The sequence below is a fragment of the Pseudophryne corroboree genome, chromosome 6 (genome assembly GCF_028390025.1).
Source record: "Pseudophryne corroboree isolate aPseCor3 chromosome 6, aPseCor3.hap2, whole genome shotgun sequence".
In the NCBI taxonomy this organism is placed as follows: Eukaryota; Metazoa; Chordata; class Amphibia; order Anura; family Myobatrachidae; genus Pseudophryne; species Pseudophryne corroboree.
The window spans coordinates 562,159,179-562,182,962 of record NC_086449.1 but is presented as its reverse complement, the minus strand read 5'-3'; the positions used below and the strand labels follow the sequence as shown (position 1 = coordinate 562,182,962).

At 44.5% G+C, this 23,784-nt stretch overlaps 1 protein-coding gene across 1 annotated transcript in view; it reads left to right on the top strand.

The window, feature by feature from the left end:
* WASHC4 (WASH complex subunit 4) overlaps positions 1–23,094 on the top strand; it is a 209,637-nt gene extending 186,543 nt beyond the window's left edge. Inside the window, exons 31-33 of the mRNA XM_063927760.1 lie at positions 20,378–20,574; positions 21,815–21,914; positions 22,503–23,094. Of these exons, the coding sequence (XP_063783830.1) occupies positions 20,378–20,574; positions 21,815–21,914; positions 22,503–22,564 (359 nt within the window). The 3' untranslated portion in view covers positions 22,565–23,094. The remainder of the gene's footprint in view (positions 1–20,377; positions 20,575–21,814; positions 21,915–22,502) is intronic.
* The last annotated feature ends 690 nt before the right edge of the window (positions 23,095–23,784 follow it).

Sequence of the window (23,784 nt, the reverse complement as noted above, 5' to 3'; positions counted from 1 at the left end):
CACCCCCCCCATTGTGGACAAAGCTTTATCACGGCTGTCCAAAAAGGTGGCTCTTCCGTCCCCTGACACGGCAGCCCTAAAGGATCCTGCGGATCGTAGGCAGGAAAATACATTAAAATCCATTTATATCTCCACGGGTACGCTACTCAGACCAGCCATTGCATCTGGATGGGTGAGTAGTGCTATCGAAAAATGGGCAGATAACCTGTCATCTGAATTGGATACCCTGGATAGGGATATCATTCTTCTGACACTAGGTCATATCAGGGATGCTGCAGTCTACCTAAAGGAAGCTGCGAGAGATATTGGCCTCTTGGGTTCACGGGCCAATGCCATGGCGGTCTCAGCTAGGAGAGCATTGTGGATTCATCAATGGAATGCTGATCCTGACTCCAAGAAAGCTATGGTGTCTCTACCGTATAAAGGTGGTGTATTGTTTGGTGACGGCTCGCTGAGTTGGTATCTACGGCTACCGCGGTTAAGTGATCATTTTTACCTTATGTGCCTGCACCACAAAAGAAAGCACACCAATATCAGATGCAGTCCTTTCGGCCCTATAAATACAGAAAAGGCCGGGGGTCTTCCTTCCTTGCTAATAGAGGAAAGGGTAAGCGATCACCGGCCGTGACCGGTTCCCAAGAGCAGAAGTCCTCCCCGGCTTCTGCCAAGTCCACCGCATGACGCTGGGGCTCCTCTGCGGGAGTCCGCACCGGTGGGGGCACGGCTCGTTCGGGCCTGGACCCATGGGTTTTAGAAATAGTGTCCCAAGGGTACAAACTGGAGTTTCAAGACGTCCCCCGTCACCGATTTTTCAAATCGGCCTTACCAGCTTCTCTTCCAGACAGGGAAGTGGTATGCGCCGCAATACAAAAATTGTGTCAAAATCACGTCATTGTTAGGGTTCCCCCGTCGCAACGGGGAGAAGGCTTTTATTCGAGCCTGTTCGTGGTCCCGAAGCCAGACTGCTCAGTCAGACCAATCCTGAACCTCAAATCCCTCAATTTCTACCTGAGAAAATTCAAATTCAAGATGGAATCTCTCGGGCTGTGATCTCCAGTCCGGAGGAGGGGGATTTTATGGTGTCGGTAGACATAAAGTATGTCTACTTACATGTTCCCATTTATCCTCCACATCAGGCTTACCTGAGGTTTGCAGGTCATTACCAATTTCAGACGTTGCCGTTTGGTCTGTCCACGGCTCCGAGGGTTTTCACCAAAGTAATGGCCGAAATGATGGTTCTCCTGCGCAAACAAGGAGTCACAATTATCCCGTACTTGGACGATCTCCTGATAAAGGCGAGATCCAGGGACCAATTACTGCAGAACATTACGCTCTCCCTGACAATTCTGCAGCAACATGGTTGGCTCCTAAACTTTCCAAAATCGCAGTTGGTTCCAACGACACGGCTGTCGTTTTTGGGAATGATTCTGGACACAGAATTACAGAGTTTTTCTTCCAGTAGAAAAGACTGGAAATTCAGAACCTGGTCAAACAAATTCTGAAACCAGCAAGAGTATCGATCCATCAATGCACTCGGTTGCTGGGGAAGATGGTGGCGGCCTACGAAGCCATTCAGTTTGGCAGATTCCATGCCAGAGTGTTTCAGTGGGACCTATTGGACAAGTGGTCCGGGTCCCATCTGCACATGCACCGAAGGATAACCCTGTCCTCCAAGACCAGAATCTTACTCCTGTGGTGGCTGCGCAGCTCTCCCCTCCTAGAGGGACGCTGGTTCGGGGTCCAGGACTGGATCGTAGTGACCACGGATGCGAGTCTCCGAGGCTGGGGAGCAGTCATGCAGGGGGAAAGCTTCCAGGGAAAATGGTCAAGCCAGGAAATGTGTCTACACATAAACGTTCTGGAGTTAAGGGCCATTCACAACGGCCTTCTGCAAGCGGAACATCTTCGCAATTGGCCCGTCTTGATTCAGTCGGACAACATAACAGCAGTAGCGTACATAAACCGCCAGGGCGGAACAAAGAGCAGAGCGGCAATGGCAGAGGCCACAAAGGTGCTCCGTTGGGCGGAAAGGCATGCAAGCGCTCTGTCAGTGATCTTGATTCCAGGAGTAGACAACTGGAAAGCAGACTTCCTCAGCAGACACTATCTCCATCCAGGAGAGTGGGGTCTTCATCAAGAGGTCTTTGCAGAAGTGACATGTCGTTGGGGAATTCCTCAAATAGACATGATGGCGTCTCGCCTCAACAAGAAACTTCAGAGATATTGTTCCAGGTCGAGAGACCCTCAAGCAATAGCAGTGGACGCCCTAGTGACACCGTGGGTGTTTCGGTCGGTGTACGCGTTTCCTCCACTTCCACTCATTCCAAAAGTGATAAAGATCATAATAAGAACAAAGGTTCAAGCGATCCTCATTGTTCCAGATTGGCCAAGGAGGGCTTGGTATCCAGATCTTCAGGAATTACTCATAGGAGATCCCTGGCCTCTTCCTGAGGGAGGATCTATTACGGCAGTAGCCGTGCGTGTTCCAAGACTTACCGCGACTTCGTTTGACGGCTTGGAGGTTGAACGCCGGATCCTAGCCCGAAAGGGTATTCCCAAGGAAGTCATCCCCACTCTTATTCAAGCCAGAAAAGGAGTAACGTCTAAACATTACCACCATATTTGGAGAAAATATGTGTCTTGGTGTGAATCCCAGATAGCTCCTACGGAAGAATTTCAGTTAGGACGTTTTCTCCATTTTCTACAAGCCGGTGTGGATGCGGGCCTAAAGTTGGGCTCAATTAAAGTTCAAATTTCGGCTTTATCGGTTTTCTTCCAAAAACAATTGGCCTCCTTTCCAGAAGTTCAGACCTTCGTGAAAGGCGTATTGCACATACAACCTCCCTTTGTGCTCCCTGTAGCACCATGGGATCTTAACGTGGTGTTGCAGTTCCTTCAATCTCATTGGTTTGAGCCTTTACAGGAGGTAGAGTTGAAATTCCTTACTTGGAAAGTGGTCATGCTGTTGGCCTTGGCATCCGCAAGGCGGGTGTCTGAATTGGCGGCCTGGTCTCACAAGAGCCCTTATTTGATCTTCCATGAAGATAGAGCAGAATTGAGGACTCGTCAGCAGTTTCTGCCAAAAGTGGTTTCATCGTCCCACTTGAACCAGCCTATTGTGGTGCCAGTGGCTACTGACGCCTTGCTGGAATCGAAGCTTCTCGATGTAGTAAGAGCTTTGAAAATTTATGTCGCCAGAACGGCTCAGTTTAGGAAAACAGAGGCTCTGTTTGTCCTTTATGCTCACAATAAAATTGGGGCTCCTGCTTTCAAGCAGACTATTGCGCGCTTGAGCTGTCATACGATTCAGCAGGCTCATTCTACGGCTGGATTGCCGTTACCAAAATCGGTGAAGGCCCATTCTACCAGAAAGGTGGGCTCATCCTGGGCGGCTGCCCGAGGGGTCTCGGCTTTACAACTTTGCCGAGCGGCTATTTGGTCGGGTTCAAACACCTTTGCGGAGTTCTACATGTTTGATACACTGGCTGATGAGGACCTCATGTTTGGTCAATCTGTGCTGCAGAGTCATCCGCACTCTCCCGCCCGTTCTAGAGCTTTGGTGTAAACCCCATGGTTCTTGAAGCGTCCCCAGCATCCTCTAGGACGTATGAGAAAATAGGATTTTAATACCTACCGGTAAATCCTTTTCTCTTAGTCCGTAGAGGATGCTGGGCTCCCGTCCCAGTGCGTACTGTATCTGCAGTTATTAGTTATGGTTACACACATGTTGTGTTACGTTTATGGTCAGCCTGTTGCTGATGTTGTTCATGCCGTTAACTTGCGTTGTTGAATGCCATGTTGTACGGCGTGCTTGAGGTGTGAGCTGGTATGTATCTCACCTTAGTTTAACAATAAATCCTTTTCCTCAAAATGTCCATCTCCCTGGGCACAGTTCCTATAACTGGAGTCTGGAGGAGGGGCATAGAGGGAGGAGCCAGTTCACACCCCTTTGAAAGTCTTAAAGTGCCCATGTCTCCTGTGGATCCCGTCTATACCCCATGGTTCTTGAAGTGTACCCAGCATCCTCTACGGACTAAGAGAAAAGGATTTACCGGTAGGTATTAAAATCCTATTATTTCCGATTCCTCAGACACTCCAGGATCAGACGGGAGAAGCATGGAAGCAGCCAGACTCTTCCAGTTACCCCAAAAGTTCACAGTTAATTGCCCCTTGCCTAAGGGAGTTATGTCCAAATGGAAAGTGCCACCGATTGTGGATGCTTCTCTGGCTAGATTATCATAAAAGACAATCTTACCAGTACCAAATGTGTCTACACTAAAAGAGGTGTCCGATCGTAAGCTAGATATGGCCCTTAAATCCATCTTCGTGGCCGCAGGTGCATTGCAGAGTCCTACGATTATAAGTACATGGGACAATAAGGCTATTGTTGCTTGGGCTGGGCAAATAGTTCGAGCTGTGGCGGAAGATAATCAGGAAGAAATAGTTTGACTAGCGGAACATATCCGGGAGTCGGACACTTACATTTTTCACGCTACAAAAGATGCTAGCAGGATAGCATCAGGCATTTCAGCTTCGACTGTGTCGGCCAGACAGGTTCTCTGGCTCAAAGATTGGCAAGTGGATTCAGATTCAAAGAAGGCGGTGGAAGTGATCCACTTTGTGGGGGAAGCGTTGTTTGGTCCAGAATTGGACAAGTGGATTTCACAAGCCACGGTGGTGAAATCTACGTTTGTGCCAACTACATATCCTAGAACCACGCAGCTGGTTAGAAGCAGCTACTCTGGTCCGATGTTTGATTCATTTAGGACTCCTTTCGTGCCAGAGGTAGAGGTTTTGGTGGACAAGCTTGTGGAAACAGAGGCAGAGGCCGTTCCCAGTCCACAGCCCGAAAGCAGGACTCAAAGCCTGCCGACAAGACCATGGCATGACGGTCTCCCAGCTCACCTTGGGTCGCTCAAGGTGGGCGCACGGTTGATGTGGTTTCAGGAAGCCTGGGATGAAACCTCCCCAGAAGTCTGGATCAACAATATTATCTCCCAGGGTTAACAAATGGATTTTCAAACCCGACCTCACAGTCGATTTCTTTATTACCCCTTCCTCGGTGCCCTCAAAGAGCGAGAGCATAAGACACGGCTATTCAAAAGTTACTTCTGACGGAAGTAATTATACCAGTTATGGTCCCCCTAAGAGGAACAGGCTTTTATTCAAATCTTTTTGTAGTACCGAAACCAGATGGGTCTGTAAAAGGTGATAAATCAGTTCCTAATGGTTTACAGATTCAAAATGGAATCTATACAGTTGGTCATTGCGAGTCTGGATCAACAGGAATTCATGGTGTTGATGGACATAAAGGATGCGTACCTCCATGTCCCAATTTGGTCTCCTCACCAAGCTTATTTATGGTTTGCCGTGGACAAGAATCATTACCAATTCAGAGCTCTGCCATTCGGCCTGTCATCGGCTCCGATAATTTTCACAAAGATCATGATAGCGAAATTGAGATCGTTAGGGGTGACTATAATACTGTATCTGGATGACCTTCTGATCAAGGCCCCGTCCCAGGATCTATTGATCCGGGATGCTCAGATCACTCATCGATTTCTAATTCAACACTGTTGGATTATGAACTTCAAAAATCCAATTTACAACCGACAGAGAATTCAGTTCCTGGGTCTCGTCTTAGACACAATACAATTGAGTGTTCCTTCCGGAAGACCAGATTCAAGACATCAAGGAGATGGTTTGACAGGTTTTACAGAATCAAACGGTATCGCTACATCTCTGTATACGGCTCCTGGGAAAGATGGTGGCATCCTTCGAAGCAATCCAGTATGGCAGGCTACATTCCAGACCCTTTCAATTAAATTTGGTTGCTCAGGGGGCAGGCATGCATCTACTACTTCACAAAAGTATTCACTTGTCACCTCAGACCAGGACTTCGTTGATTTGGTGGTTGGTTCACAAGAACCTATCGAGGGGAAAAAGGTTTGGAATCTGGTATTGAATAATTTTAACGACGGATGCCAGTCTCAGAGGATGGAGTGCAGTACTAGGCAACCATCAATAATGGGGAGATGGTCACCGTACGAGAGCAGCTTGCCAATAAATGTACTGGAACTATGAGCCATCTACAATGCACTTCTTCAAGCGGAGAGTCTGGTAAGCGATCAACATGTGAAAGTGCAATCTGACAATGTGACAGCAGCGTAAACCGTCATGGAGGAACAGAGAGCCGCAGGGCCTTAAGGGAGGCCACAAAGATTGGCCTGGACAGAAAAACGCAACATAATCCTGTTGGCAGTCTTCATTCCAGGAGTGGACAATTGGGAAGCAGATTACCTCAGCCGTCAGGATATGCACCCAGGAGAATGGAGTTTACGCACCCAGGACTTCGACGCAGTGGTAAGAAGGTGGGCTTTACCGCAGGTACACCTCATGGCCTCTCGGAACAACCATCAGTTGCCGAGATATGTGGCCAGACTGCGGGATCCAGCAGCGGAAGCAGTGCTGGCAGCGCTGGCAGTTCACTGGAATTACGACCCGGTATACGTATTCCCACCATTTCCCTTGTTACCAAGGGAGTTAAAAAAGGTGAAACTGGAAAGAGCGTGGGTGATCTTGATAGTGCCAGACTGGCCTCGCAGAAGTTGGTATTCAGATCTGAAGAAACTTCTGGCGGACGTGCCTTGGAGACTGCCACAGAGGGAAGATCTGTTGTCACAAGGCCCATTTCTGCATCTGGATCTGAACCGACTATGTTTGATGGCGTAGTTCTTGAAACCAGGATTTTAAGGGAGAAGGGTATCCCAAGATCAGCTATCTCTACCATGTTAGCAGCATGGAAACTGGTCACGGCAGCCCACTACCATAGAATCTGGAAGAACTACATGGACTAGTGCTCACCTAAGGGTTTGAATCCTAGAGAATTCCGCCTTACTAGATTGTTGAGATTTCTCCAATCAGGGTTGGATGGCGGATTACGTTTAGGTTCCTGGAAGGTCCAGGTCTTAGCACTTTGAATTCTTTTCCAACAAAGGCTGGCGTCCCTGCAGGAGGTTCAGACCTTTTTACAGGGAGTTTTGAGAATTCAACCACCTTTTCGTCCTCCCACGGCTCCATGGGATCTAAATTTATTATTGGAATTTTTGAGATTTTACCTTTTCGAACCTTTGGAACTGGCAGATCTAAAATATGTGTTGGAAAACAGTTTTACTTTTGGCTTTAGCATCAGCAAGAAGGGTCTCGGAACTAGGGGCCCTGTCATGTAAAAGTCTCTTCCTTGTTTTTCACGAAGACAGGGCGGAACTCTGTACGAAGGCAGAGTTTTTACCTAAGGTTGCATCTGGTTTTCACATAACCCAACCAATTGTGGTTTCAGCTTTCCAGGAGGTGTCAGAGGAGGACTTTTTCCTGGATGTTGTCAGAGCTTTAAGAGTGTACGTACAGGCTACTAGTTCCCTTAGAACAGAGGTTCCCAAACGTGGTCCTCAAGGCACCCCAACAGTCCAGGTTTTAGGTAAATCCATGGATCAGCACAGATGGTTAAATCAAATTGACTAAGGTGCTAATTAAGTCACCTGTGGCCAAGCATGTATACATTTAAAACAAGGACCGTTGGGGGCCTTGAGGACCACATTTGGGAACCTCTGCCTTAGATCAGACGTTTTGTTTGTTCTGTATGATGGCCCCTGGAGAGGTTGGCCAGCTTCATAGCAAACCTTGGCTAGATGGACAAACAAGCATATATTTCAAGCGGTAAGAGTTAAGTTTCGGGTGGGTGCTCATACCACCAGATCAGTAGGGGCTTCTTGGGCTGTGGCTAGAGGAGCTTCCACTGCCCAACTTTGCAGAGCTGCAACGTGGTCATCGGCACACACATTCACTCACTTTTTTCAAATTTGATACGTTTGCATCTAGAGATTCAAATTTTGGTTATTTGGTTCTACAGGCTTCGGACAGCACTCCCGACCATGAGAGTATCCAGCTGTCTAGAACTCCAGTGTCCCCTAGTGGATGTTAGAGAAAAGAGGTTTTTGGTACTTACCGATAAATCCATTTAGCTGAATCCGCTCGGGGACACTGGATGCCCACCTCGGTGCTGTCAGCCTGTGTGTTCTTGTTACATTGGTTCAGACAAGTTGGTTATTGTTTTTAATAGTTCTTGGTTGCTGTTTGACGTTGTGATTTGTTTGGTTCCTTCCCGTATGGCGTGAGTCTTTCATGTTCCCTCTGTCAATTTTTCAAATTGAAGGGATAGGGGGCGTGAAGGTGGAGGAACCAGCTGTGAATATTTATTTTATTAATACATTGTGCCACCTCTGGTCTGCAATCTTCACACCCAAGCTGTCTAGATTTCCAGTGTCCCCGAGTGGATTCAGAGAAATGGATTTATCGGTAAGTACCAAAATCCTCTTTTTGCCTTAACATTAGGCCAAGTCCCACATCTGTAAACCTAGATATGTTTTAACACTAAGCTAGCTGTAACCATAAACCAGGGTTCAGTTCTAAATGTTATTCCTAAATAATGAAGTCTGTAAAAAATGTATCATATGTGCTCTATGGATTGTCCCAGCATATATATTGTCCTTGGACCAGTGGACAAGATGCTGTAATCCCCCAAAAATAACACTCTTATAACCTGTTTTCAATGCACTGCGGCGTCTTTTTCAAAAAGGGTGTCGCCTAATGAGGAGGCTAAAATACAAAGAACCATAAACTTCCATTTAGAAACTCCCACATAACAAAAAAAAGCAAACAAATAAAATAGATCACCAAACTCATGCTGTTTTGTGCGCCATCTGTTGTGTGAACAATAAGACATATTTAAGAGACTGACTCTGTCAATGATGAAACTAGGTATCCAGTTCTGGTTGCCAAGCAACTGCATATCTCATCACACGGTAAATAAGACTTCAGCTGCAGAAAGCTACACCACACAGCCACAGTGTAATCCGATATGCAGTATATACAGAGATTTTATAAATAAAAGCACTTGTTAAGATGCTTAACCGCCTGCCAGAATGTTGCTGAACAATAAAGTTTAATTCAAAGAGTACAGCTGTGATGTCACTCCCGCAATGCAGTAATAAATACAGTTGCCTAGCAATAGCCAACATGTCAGCGTACAATAAAAATTAATACAAGAAAATCCGGCCATGACATCATCCCCACAATGCACTGCAATACTAAACATGGTTGCCTAGTGACACCCACTCTACACCATGGAATTAACCTGCAGTTGCCAGACCACCACAATAATTTATTTGAAACGATGCACCAGAGTTCCATCTATAACAATTTTAAAAAAGTACATATAAAACAGTCCTAAAGCACATAAATATGTTAAAACATGAGTACTTCCACAGATCCCACTGCAAATATTTTTAAAGCATACCAACTGATTGGCATTTAAATCTAGGGGTTATTAGTAAAGAAATATCAGAGTTCCTCATTAATGAAGATGTTTCTGTCCCTGTGCTATATTTACTGCCTAAAATACATAAAAGTCTCACTAACTCACCCAGTAGACCTACTGTGGTGGGCACAAATTCGAAATACATCAAACCTCTAAGCATATAAACACCATAAGCTACAACAGTTAGTACAGAGAAATCCCATTTGAAAGATACAAAGGATGACTTCAAACATTTTTAGAGTTAGATTAAAAAGAGGATTTTTATATCCTCAGCGCAGATGTATCATTTTTGTACACAGATATATCACATATAGATGGTATCGGCGCCATCAAAAGGATATTAGAAAGAGAATATGTACTGTATGTCCTTGCTAGCAATTTTCGTTATTGAAGGTATTTCTTTTATATTTCAAAATAATTATTTTAATTTATTTTAATTTTAAAGGGTCATACTACAAACAACTAGTTAGTACTGCCATGGACACTAGATTTGTGCCCAGCCATGCCAACCTATTCATGTCTAGATGGGAGGAGTCCTATGTCTGGTGTGAACATAGATGAAGCGTAAACCTGTGTGATGGTGGCAGTACATAGACAATAATATGTTTGTTTTGAGAGGTAATGAGGAGGAACTTAACAAGTTCTTCAGTTCTTCAGTTATATCAATAACATCCTGAATATTGTATTACGTTTCTCAATTAGCAAAAAGGACGTACACTTCTTGGACTTAAAATGGGAAAATAATGACTAGCAATTATGAAAAACCCACATACTGTAATTTCAAATCTATATTAGTAAAGACCGTAACCATTTACCTCAATGGCTAGATATTATACCAAATGGCCAGTTAGTGAGGTTATGCCGAAATTGCTCAGACAATACGATGTATAGGAAACAGGCAAAAGAAATTATTAGAAAAATTGTTGGCAAAGGTTAAGCTAGGTAACTTATACCTCTTTTAGACCAAAAATCGCGGGTCGCAGCCGGGAGCCTGACACGGGTGCTACCCGGCTGCGACCCGCGTCAGCCCCCTTTCCCACCGGAGGCACCAGCCTGGCATATTGCCACGTTGGTTGGTGACATTGCCGGTGACACGACAGGGGTGGCGCTTGGAGATCACATGATCTCCAAGTGCCGCCCGCACATAGACTGTAAACGGGAAAGGCTCCCGTTTACACTGCACAGTTTGCCAGGTTGAACATGTGTTCAACCCTGCAAACTACCCGAGTTGGAATACCGGGTCACTCGACTCGGATTATTCCAACTCGACCCTTTTACACCGAGCAGCAACAATGGTTATGCACGCTTATGTGCAATAACCTGTGTTACTAGCTGGCGGTGTAAAAGGGGTATCAGAGGCCATGTGGCAGAGGTGGTAGCTTTAATGGACAGGGCAAGTCTGCTAGAAAAAAAAAAAGTGATAACAAGAAATTGGAGAATACTACAAATTTTCATATGTCCTTCACCACACAATTTAATAAGCAGTATAGGAAGATTGAGGGTACTATTAAGAGGAATTGGAGTATCCTGTTGAAGGAGGACATTTTGAAAAAAATAAGTGTGTGTGTGTGTTATAGGGACAGTGTAGTATATAGTACTGTACAATACATATGGATGGTAAAAGGTTTCTATCAAGAAACAAAGGTTTCTTCAGATGGGGATTGCAAAATGTGCAAATAATGAAGTCAGAGTTCTTTTCCAAGGGACGTAAAATCAATATTGTTGACTTTATTACTTGCCATAGTAGATTTGTTGATGTACATGTAATATGGTAAATAGAAGTTAAACAAAGAGACAGGTTAAGATAAGATGGGCAGAACATGGCCGAATTATTGTTAGAGGGTACGACAATCACCCGTTCTTAGCACATTTTAAAGAGAAACATAACCAATCTTTTAAATGGTTAAAAACCCCTTTTGTGTTATCTCTCTGGTTAAGGAAAATAGGAGGAATAACTATCGTAACATTAAGGGGGGTACACACGTAGAGATTTTTGCTTAATGTTTGGCCACGGGTTTTATCAGTATCACCAACTTCAATGGCTTGCCGAATAGAGTATCTGTGATTGGCCATTCTGTCCCTGAATGGTCTCTTGGTCATCCCAGTATAGTAGAGACTGCAGGGGCAGATAATTATATAAACCACAAAAGCACTAGTGCATGTCAAATTGTGCTTAATGGGTACTCTTGTGCCATTATGTGGATGGCGAAATTCTTTACCACTGATCATCGAGTTGCATGTGGTACACCCCTTACATTTGTAGCAACCGGTCCTACCGGAGCGCAGCCAGCATGAGGGCCCAACGCTCGGTTGCATAGTGGGACGCATCAGTAACTGGCGTAGATTAGGGCCCCTTCTGTAAGCACACATCGGGGGTTTCACTCCACGTAGCTTCAGACCCGGATCTGTGGTTATTAATGGCCAATATCGATCATAAATCTTCTTTGTCATTTGTGAAGTATGGTCATAGGTACTGATCCCTTCCTTTGGGAGGCACAGTTAATATATTTTTTGTGAATATATATTTTTTGTGAATATTTTATGTAAATATTTTTTGTATTTTTCTCTTAGAGGCATTTATTGTCTCTATTGTATGGTTTTTTTTAAGCACTTTTTGGTGGTCGATTTCTGCCGGGTCCTCTTCTATAGCATTTAAAATATATTTAAAATATATATATTGAGGTGCTTTAATACTTACCCAAACCAGTCAGCTATATACGTGTATAATATCCTTAATGGGATGTCTATTAATGTATAGTGGTCATATCCTAATGTATTTGATGGTCTATTAATTTATTATACATTACTGGTGGTTTACTGATCGTATAGATTTGTTATAAGAATGAGCTGTTGGTGTAAATTAGGTATTTGAGCTAGACCCTTAACTGTATACTGATGGTTTATTGGAGTTGATTGGACGGCTTTTGTTTACAGCTGATATTGGCACTGTGGAGCGCATCCCCGGGCGCTGGTGGAGCGCATGAGACGCGCTTCCGGTTTTGCGTTCCACAGGCTGAGTTCAAGGTTGAGATGGCGGCTGGCGGAACGCAAATGACGCACTTCCGGTACTTCCGGGTGCGCGGCTCGCGTCCACGGCCGGTATTAATCATTGTTAAGTGCTCATTGCCCCCTACTTTGGATATGTATTGGGGCAATCTGTTTAGCTACCTCAAGTTTGATGTTTTACTATATACATGGTTCTGGTAATAAGGCTGCAATGTGTTTTACTCACTTATGGTGATTACATAATTGATCTTGATGTGTTATGCTATATAAGGGGACCCGGTAGGCAGTGTCAGTATGCTTGTAACTGGCATGCTGACTGGATGTCTTCTTTGACTGTCTTGAGAAAGGCTCTAGGGGTCGAAACGTCGACAATCTACTGGTGATTCTGATGTACCAATAAAAAGCCTCTTAAATTCATTCTGGATTGGTGAGTGCCCTCTGCTGGGATCTTTTGATCTCATACACCTGGTATATGTGAAACCTTTTGGTTTTATCTTGAGGAGCACCCCTCAATTTATGGATACACAGATGTGAGTGCGGACATCTCAAGGAACTATATATATATATATATATATATATATATATAGCGGCTGTGGTTCGGCACTCAGAGGTAGGGGTGTCAATTTACTTGCTGCGGTGCCCTCCGAGGATCAAAGGCAAGATCCAATATAGACGAAAGGAAATCAGCGGCACTCAGCAGACTTGTAGTAAGATAAAAAAGTCTTTAATCCGGTCCTACGCCATTTCGGGAACTGCGCCCCGTCTTCAGGGACAAATCATACACGTGTATGATTTGTCCCTGAAGACGGGGCGCAGTCCCCGAAACGGCGTAGGACCGGATTAAAGACTTTTTTTTATCTTACTACAAGTCTGCTGAGTGCCGCTGATTTCCTTTCGTCTATATATATATATATATATATGTGTGTGTGTATATATATATATATATATATATATATATATTCTCTATCGTCCTAAGTGGATGCTGGGGTTCCTGAAAGGACCATGGGGAATAGCGGCTCCGCAGGAGACAGGGCACAAAAAAGTAAAGCTTTTACCAGATCAGGTGGTGTGCACTGGCTCCTCCCCCTATGACCCTCCTCCAGACTCCAGTTAGATTTTGTGCCCGAACGAGAAGGGTGCAATCTAGGTGGCTCTCCTAAAGAGCTGCTTAGAGAAAGTTTAGCTTAGGTTTTTTACTTTACAGTGAGTCCTGCTGGCAACAGGATCACTGCAACGAGGGACTTAGGGGAGAAGTAGTGAACTCACCTGCGTGCAGAGTGGATTTGCTGCTTGGCTACTGGACACTAGCTCCAGAGGGACGATCACAGGTACAGCCTGGATGGTCACCGGAGCCGCGCCGCCGGCCCCCTTGCAGACGCTGAAGAGAGAAGAGGTCCAAAATCGGCGGCTGAAGACTCCTGAGTCTTCATAAAGGTAGCGCACAGCACTGCAGCTGTGCGCCATTTTCCTCTCAGCACACTTCACACAACAGTCACTGAGGGTGCAGAGCGCTGGGGGGGGCGCTCTGAGAGGCAAATAAAAACCTTATTAGAGGCAAAAAATACCTCACATATAGCCCACAGAGGCTATATGGAGATATTTAACCCCTGCCTAACTTCAAAAATAGCGGGAGACGAGCCCGCCAAAAAAGGGGCGGGGCCTATCTCCTCAGCACACAGCGCCATTTTCTCTCACAGAAAAGCTGGAGAGAAGGCTCCCAGGCTCTCCCCTGCACTGCACTACAGAAACAGGGTTAAAACAGAGAGGGGGGGCACTGATTTTGGCGATATTGTATATATATAAAAGATGCTATAAGGGAGAAACACTTATATAAGGTTGTCCCTATATAATTATAGCGTTTTTGGTGTGTGCTGGCAGACTCTCCCTCTGTCTCCCCAAAGGGCTAGTGGGTCCTGTCCTCTGTCAGAGCATTCCCGGTGTGTGTGCTGTGTGTCGGTACGTGTGTGTCGACATGTATGAGGACGATGTTGGTGAGGAGGCGGAGAAATTGCCTGTAATGGTGATGTCACTCTCTAGGGAGTCGACACCGGAATGGATGGCTTATTTAGAGAATTACGTGAGAATGTCAACACGCTGCAAGGTCGGTTGACGACATGAGACGGCCGACAATCTATTAGGACCGGTCCAGGCGTCTCAGAAACACCGTCAGGGGTTTTTAAAAAAAACGCCCATCTACCTCAGTCGGTCGACACAGACACAGACACGGACACTGAATACAGTGTCGACGGTGAATAAACAAACGTATTTCTCATTAGGGCCACACGTTAAGGGCAATGAAGGAGGTGTTACGTGTTTCTGATACTACAAGTACCACAAGAAAGGGTATTATGTGGGAGTGAAAAAACTACCTGTAGTTTTTCCTGAATCAGATAAAATAAAATGAAGTGTGTGATGATGCGTAGGGTTACCCCGATAGCAAATATTGGCGTTATACCCTTTCCCGCCAGAAATTAGGGTACGTTGGGAAACACCCCTTAGGGTGATAAGGCGCTCACACGCTTATCAAGTGGCGTTACCGTCTCCAGATACGGCCGCCCTCAAGGAGCCAGCTGATAGGAAGCTGGAAAAATATCCTAAAAAGTATATACACACATACGGTGGTTATACTGCGACCAGCGATCGCCATCAGCCTGGAGATGCAGTGCTGGGTTGGCTTGGTCGGATTCCCTGACTAAAAATATTTTATTCATGTACAGCATTTAATAGGATGCATTCTATATATATGTATGTGAGATGCACAGAGGGATATTTGCTCTCTGGCATCAAGATAAGTGCGTTGTCCATATCTCCCAGAAGATGTCAGGGACACGACAGTGGTCAGGTGATACAGATCCCATACGGCAGATGGAAGTATTGCTGTATAAAGGGAAGGAGTTATTTGGGGGTCGGTCCATCGGACCTGGGGACCACAGCAACAGCTGGGAAATCCAACCTTTTTTACCCCAAGTTACATCTCAGCTAAAAAAGACACCGTCTTTTCAGCCTCAATCTTTCCTTTCCCATGAGGGCATGCAGGCAAAAGGCCAGTCATATCTGCCCAGACATAGAGGTAAGGGAAGTAGACTGCAGCAGGCAGCCCTTTCCCAGGAAAAGAAGCCCTCCACCGCGTCTGCCAAGTCCTCAGCATGACGCTGGGGCCGTGCAAGCGGACTCAAGGTGGGGGGGTAGTCTCAAGAGTCTCAGGGCGCAGTGGGATCACTCGCAAGTTGACCCCTAGATCGTACGAGTATTATCCCAGGGGTAAAGATTGGAGAGTCGAGACATCTTCTCCTCGCAGGTTCCTGAAGTCTGCTTTACCAACGGCTCCCTCCGACAGGGAGGCAGCATTGGAAACAATTCACAAGCTGTATATCCAGCAGGTGATAATCAAAGTACCCATCCTACGACAAGGAAAAGGGTATTATTTTTCCACACTATATTGTGGTACTGAAGCCAGACGGCTTGGTGACACATAGTCTAAATCTAAAATGTTTTGAACACTTACATAAAAGGTTCAAATCGAGATAAAGTCACTCAGAGCAGTGATAGCGAACCGGAAAAAAGGGGACTATATGGTGTCCCTGGACATCAAGGATTACCTCCATGTCCAAATTTTGTCCTTCTCATCAAGGGTACCTCTGGTTCGTGGTACAGAACTGTCAATATCAGTTTCAGACGATGCCGTTTGAATTATCCACGGCACCCCGGGCCTTTTTACCAAGGTAATGGCCGAAAAGATGTTTCTTCAAAGAAAAAAGGCATCTAAATTATCCCTTACTTGCACGACCTAAAAAGGGCAAGTTCCAGAGAACAGTTGGAGGTCGGAAGAGCACTATCTAAAGTAGTTCTTCGACGGCACGACTGGATTCTAAATATTCCAAGAATCGCAGCTGTTTTCCGACGATACGTCTGCTGTTCCTAGGGATGATTCTGGACACGGTTCAGAAAAAGGTTTTTCTTCCCGAGGAAAAAGCCAAGGAGTTATCCGACCTGTCAGGAACCTCCTAAAACCAGGAAAGGTGTCTGTACATCAATGCACAAGAGTCCTGGGAAAAATGGTGGCTTTTTACGAAGCAATTCCATTCGGCAGATTCCATGCAAGAATTTTCCAAAGGGATCTGTTGGACAAATGGTCAGGGTCGCATCCTCAGATGCACCTGCGAATAACCCTGTCGCCAAGGACAAGGGTATATCTTCTGTGGTGGTTGCAAAAGGCTCATCTATTGGAGGGCCGCAGATTCGGCATACAGGATTTGATCCTGGTGACCACGGACGCCAGCCTGAGAGGTTGGGGAGCAGTCACACAAGGAAGAAACTTCCAGGGGGTATGGACGAACCTGGAAAAGTCTCTTCACATAAACATTCTGGTACTAAGAGCAATCTAAAATGCTCTAAGCCAGGCGGAACCACTCCTGCAAGGAAAACCGGTGTTGATTCAGTCGGACAACATCACGGCGGTCGCCCATGTAAACAGACAGGGCGGCACAAGAAGCAGGAGTGCAATGGCAGAAGCTACCAAGATTCTTCGCTGGGCGGAGAATCACGTAATAGCACTGTCAGCAGTGTTCTTCCCGGGCGTGGACAACTGGGAAGCAGACTTCCTCAGCAGACACGATATTCACCCGGGAGAGGGGGGTCTTCATCCAGAAGTCTTCCACATGCTAGTAAACTGTTGGGAAAGACCAATGGTAGACATGATGGCGTCTCGCCTCAACAAGAAACTGGACAAGTATTGCGCCAGGTCAAGAGATCCACAGGCAATAGCTGTGGACGCACTGGTAACACCTTGGGTGTACAAATCAGTATATGTGTTTCCTCCTCTGCCTCTCATACCAAAGGTATTGAAGATTATACGGTGAGGAGGAGTAAGAACAATACTAGTGGCTCCGGATTGGCCAAGAAGGACTTGGTACCCGGAACTTCAAGAGTTGGTCACGGACGACCCGTGCCCTCTGCTTCTGAGAAGGGACCTGCTACAACAGGGTCCCTGTCTCTTTCAAGACTTACCGCGGCTGCGTTTGACGGCATGGCGGTTGAACGCCAGATCCTAAAAGGGAAAGGCATTCCAGAAGAAGTCATTCCTACCTTGATTAAGGCAAGGAAGGAAGTCACCGCGAAACATTATCACCGCATTTGGCGAAAATATGTCGCGTGGTGCGAGGATCGGAGTGTTCCGACGGAGGAATTTCAACTGGGTCGTTTCCTACATTTCCTACAATCAGGATTGTCTATGGGTCTCAAATTGAGATCTATTAAGGTTCAAATTTCGGCCCTGTCAATATTCTTCCAAAAAGAATTGGCCTCAGTTCCTGAGGTACAGATTTTTGTTAAAGGAGTACTGCATATACAGCCTCCTGTGGTGCCTCCGGTGGCACCGTGGGATCTAAATGTAGTTTTAGATTTCCTCAAATCCCATTGGTTTGAACCATTGAAAAAGGTGGATTTTAAATATCTCACATGGAAAGTGACTATGTTACTGGCCCTGGCTTCCGCCAGGAGAGTATCTGAATTGGCGGCTTTATCTTATAAAAGCCCTTATCTAATCTTCCATTCGGATAGGGCAGAACTGAGGACTCGTCCGCATTTTCTCCCTAAGGTGGTATCAGCGTTTCACCTGAACCAACCTATTGTGGTGCCTGCGGCCACTGGCGACTTGGAGGACTCCAAGTTGTTGGACGTTGTCAGAGCCTTAAAAAATATACATTTCAAGGACGGCTGAAGTCAGAAAATCTGACTCGCTGTTGATACTATATGCACCCAACAAGTTGGGTGCCCCTGCTTCTAAGCAGACGATTGCTCGTTGGATTTGTAACACAATTCAACTTGCTCATTCTGTGGCAGGCCTGCCACAGCCTAAATCTGTTAAGGCCCATTCCACAAGGAAGGTGGGCTCATCTTGGGCGGCTGCCCGAGGGGTCTCGGCATTACAATTCTGCCGAGCAGCTACGTGGTCGGGGGAAAACACGTTTGTAAAATTCTACAAATTTGATACCCTGGCAAAAGAGGACTTGGAATTCTCTCATTCGGTGCTGCAGAGTCATCCGCACTCTCCCGCCCGTTTGGGAGCTTTGGTATAATCCCCATGGTCCTTTCAGGAACCCCAGCATCCACTTAGGACGATAGAGAAAATAAGAATTTACTTACCGATAATTCTATTTCTCGGAGTCCGTAGTGGATGCTGGGCGCCCATCCCAAGTGCGGATTATCTGCAATACTGTACATAGTTATTGTTAACAAATTCGGGTTATATTGTTAAGGAGCCATCTTTAAGAGGCTCTTTCTGTTATCATACTGTTAACTGGGTTTAGATCACAAGTTGTACGGTGTGATTGGTGTGGCTGGTATGAGTCTTACCCGGGATTCAAATTGCCTCCCTTATTGTGTACGCTCGTCCGGGCACAGTACCTAACTGGAGTCTGGAGGAGGGTCATAGGGGGAGGAGCCAGTGCACACCACCTGATCTGGTAAAAGCTTTACTTTTTTGTGCCCTGTCTCCTGCGGAGCCGCTATTCCCCATGGTCCTTTCAGGAACCCCAGCATCCACTACGGACTCCGAGAAATAGAATTATCGGTAAGTAAATTCTTATTATATGTGTGTATGTTTGTATGTATGTGTGTGTGTGTATATATATATATATATATATATACACACACACACAGCTTATTGCATTGTGTGTAGAGTCAGTCTTTTAAATAGATCTTTATTGTTTACATACAAGATGGCGGCCAAACGAGCATGCTGAGCAGCAAGCATTTGGTAAGCTATTTTTTTTTTTTTTAATGGAAGTGTTTTTAAATGGTAGTGTGATTTATTGTTTATATTTCAATTAATGTGGTAGTCAAGCAACCGGAGGTTAATCCTGTGGTGTAGTGTGGGTGTTAGGCAACCATAGTTAGTGTTGGAGTGCATTGTGGGGATGATGTCCCTGACTGATTTTCTTGTATTTCTTTATTGTCTGCTTGCATACTGGGTATTGATAGGCAACTGTGTTTAGTACTGGATTGAATTGTGTGAGTGACATCACATCTGAACTTTTTGAAATAAACCTTATTGCTCACCCACATCCTGGCAGGTTATTTAGCAGATGAATAAATTCTTTTATGTATAGAATATTTGTAAATATACTTTCTCTAATTTTTTTAAAATAAAATTTTGTTTTGCATTTTAAATATTGCCCTTGAATTTTTTGGGCTTTATTTTAACCGGAAGACCATGGAAGCATATAGTGCTGTAAACGGCAAGAAGATCCACAGAAACCTTTTATGTGCATATCCGCAGTGTTTTTAAGTAAGCATACCTGTAAGTATCTATACAGTGTAACCCTTTCATCACATCTCAGGTGAACATAACGGATGGTGGCAGTTGTGATACTTCCAGACATGTTAGGGAGTAATTAATTTGCATACAGTACTGGATAATATCATGGGAAATATACCATCCGCATAAGGACATTATTATGCTGGGACAGTCCATAGCACATGTATGATCCATTTTTTCCTGACTTGTATATTTGCTGTGTGAGTTTGGAGCTAACCAGTAGTGGTTTGTGCTGCTCTGGAGTGCAGTGCCAGAAGATTTGTGTTTTAAGCTTATTCCTAAATAACATAAAACATTAATTTGTGCAGTGGTTGCATATTTGAAAACTCCAGACATCCTATGCTCCAAAGTGTCTCCCCATCTTATGCCAAAGGGAATTGGGCAGCCAGTATTGTAATTGTTACCTTGGTCCCCACACACAGAAATCTGTACTTTTCAGCTGTTTCTTTAAACGGGGAACTCCCTCTTCTGGAAATAAGTGCCTACCCTGCCTAATTCAAGTAACTACAACTCTCTTAAGACTCCTCCTCAATGTATTGTTGGATCTTAATGGTGACTCTTTAAGGAACTAAAAATTATGATGATGATGATGATGGTCCTTCCTGAAACTTTCCTCTATCCCTCTGGTATGAAGAATGCCATTGTCCAATAATTTGTTTTTGTGTTATTCCCTACAGGTGTTGCTTATATCCTAAAGCTTTTGGACCAGTACCAAGAGTTTGACTCATTGCACTGGTTCCAGTCTGTAAGAGAAAAGTACCTTAAGGAGAAAAGAGCTGTCTCCAAGCAGCAGAATGTGCAGTCAAATAATCAGGATGAAAAGCTGCTTCAGACCATGAACTTAACACAGAAGAGACTGGATATTTATCTTCAGGTACAGTAGTTCTATTACTTTGGCTTTTGTATAGTCTGCTTTGATAACCCAGCATATCCTGTATATGATCAATGGCAAGTTGGAACCTACTTATTATTGATGCCTTGTGGCAGCTTGAAGGAGCACTCTACCAGGAGCAATGTTTTCTTAATAACTTTACTCTTCTGCTAGAACTAGAGTTCAGTCATCTCCTTTGAAAACCCTGAAATTTACTTGCTGTTACAGCTGTAATGGAGCCCATATGTCCGGTATCTATCGAGGACAATTCCCTGTTCTGCTAATGCCTTTATTGGGTGATTGTCAAAATTCAATATATTGGACGATCTCGAATCACCCTTTATGACAACAAAAATGATGCTGGACTTTTTTGGTGCATTGAGTTGTTTGCAGCTCTATTTGTCCAGGACCTAAGCTTTTCAATGTTTCGATGCACTTTGGTTACCTCTGGGTGCACATAGAACCTCTGGCGTGCGAAGCTCTCCACCAAGCCCGCAAGGCCTGCCTGCATTCTAGTGCCCGGGATGCCGATTTCAGTATACCGATCCCTAAATGTGTGTATACGTTTAGATATAAAATGTGGGAATGGGTAACCATAGCACCGGCTGTCTAGGTTCACGTTTGTCCTGCGCCTTATGTCCCTATTGGAAAAAACAAAAGGAAGGGGGGAGGGGGGAATGTCACAGGGCACCAAAAAGTCTAGTAACAGTTCTGAATAAAGTGCACTGTTTGAGCTATCAGAAGATGAATTACAATACACTTATGAGGGTAATCATTATGTACTTACTAAGGAGGCAGATACATTAATACTTATATTATTATGGAAATACTATTGATATATTAGGGGGAAAGTTATTTAGTTTTATTCAGATTGCAATATTAATACATTCAAAGGGATATACTGTTTATTGGAGTTTAAAATTTTTATGGGAAACGGTTATCAACACCAGTAAGTATTTCTCCTTCATTTACTGGGGTACACTGGAATTCACTGGGGTATAGCTGGTGGTGTGTGAAGCCAGGGCTGTATCTATGGATCCGAGGCCCCCCTCCCCCCTACACACACACACACACATTTTTGGTTCTCTGTGCTAGTAAGTTACTCACATGGTGAAATACTGTAGGTAAGGTAATGAGCACATTATTGGCAGATTGGTTCTTACTAAAGTAAAATTCTATGCTTTATAAAGGAGTTGCTTGTACTTCTAATGTGCAACTAATTATGTCCTAATTTACATTTTAGGAATTTGAGTTTCTTTACTTCTCACTGAGCAGTGCCCGGATATTCTTTAGAGCGGACAAAACAGCAGCTGAAGAAAATCTGGAGAAGAAAGAAAAGGAAGGTGTGTATAGAACAGAAGTGCAAGCAAATTTAGGACCTAATTCACGGATGTACATAATCACAATATTTCTTTGATGTTTAATGATCTACGTATGTGCACATCTGTGTCTGCGATGTCGGTCATAGTGCCCTAAAGCCACAGCATGCTGCTGCCGTTTCAGAAAATGTGGGCATGATGAAGCCAGTGGATGCGGCAGCGTGACTTCACCGGAAATCCTCAGTACCCTGAGGGCACAGCGGCTGCGCTGTATCTTACATTTCTGAATTAGGCCCACAGTTCCCATGATTCACCTGTAGTTGTACATATACAAACAAGTTTAAAAATGGTGCTTTTATAATATCATACATGCGTCCCCCACTGTACACCTTAAGCGAATGAATGTGGCCAAGATAACAACATCAGTGGGTCAGAGCAGCCATCATGCCATATCATTTACCACTACATCTGTGGTACAGTCATTTTGCTGTTTTACAGTAATGTGGAAAAGGCGGTTGTTTTTAACTTTCGTTTTGATTTTATATATAATGTCACTTTTGTGATTTTAGTTATGTACAGTATCCTGACTAGTTTATTTTGTTTTTAATGAAGAAACGTCTAAAGCAAATGAAGATAACCTTCCAGTCATTTCCTCTGACACTGGTATGAAATGATGCGGCTAAGGAACGTACCATGGAGCGCTAGAACTTTGTCCGACCTGTCGACTTGGAAGGTTAATTACTCACAAGTGGTGAACGCAAGGGGCTGGATACAGACATTTCACCTGACAAAGTGATCACTGCTTGTCCCAGATATCTCGCTAAGACGGCAGTAGCAGCACTGTACAGATGCATGGGAAATGAGCACATCTGGATGTTTCACCTTTTGTTAAAGCCACAGAGGAGAACTGAAAGCCATTTAGTGTTGCCTGTAAATAAACAATACACTTTTTCGACCGTTATTTTGTGCAGTTTGATATTACAGGTGATAGAAATAGTTTGAACTTCCCAGTATCCAGGATTGACTAGAGCAGGCTTTAGATCAGAAAAGCCATGCAAACCAGAAAAGTAGAAGTAAATGTACTTATTATTAATGACATGAGAAGGATCTGTGTTTGTATATGTGTAAATCGCCCTTTTTGTACATCAAATATTGTAAATGTCAAATCTTCAGATGTAAAAATGTATAAAATACATTATTTCAATCCGTTGTGTGTCCTCATCCGTGCTCCTTGCTGGTGCTCTACGTTATTCAAATAAGAAATGAAGGAAACCGTCCTGTGCAATCCAGTAACAGACAATATTTCTGCTAGCACTGATAGTTATCAAAAACAAGAGTACTCTAATATATGTACACCAATGATTATCCAGCAGTTTATGGTTCAGCACCTCTTTTAATCTGGACATACTGTATTTCTCTTTCATCCACTAGGGGACACTGGAGTCCTATACAGTAGGGGTGTGAAGCCTTGAACCGGAGGTGTGGCACAATCTAAAATTAGCATTGTCTGCACAGCCGGCTCCTCCCCCTTCACATCCCTCCTCCCTCAGTTTGAAAAATTGTGCTGGAGGTAACAGCACGTGGGAGCACTTAGCTCCTGACAAAAAAACTGAAAAGGGCTGCGTAACCCTAATAAAAGGGAGACAAAGCTACTTAATATTGGAGAGACAAAGATCCCTATTGAAGGGACCTGCATCTCCCCACAGGAGATCCTCCAACAGCTAATAGCGAGTACTGGTTGAAAAGGAAAACTGGGGACTTAGAAGAAGTAGCTTAGGCTAGGTTCTTTCATATAGTATATGTATATATTTTTTTATTTATTTTTTCCTCTCTTTACACTTGCTTTGTAGTATTACTTAAAACCCCCTCTTCATAGAGCTGAGGTCAGCAGCCG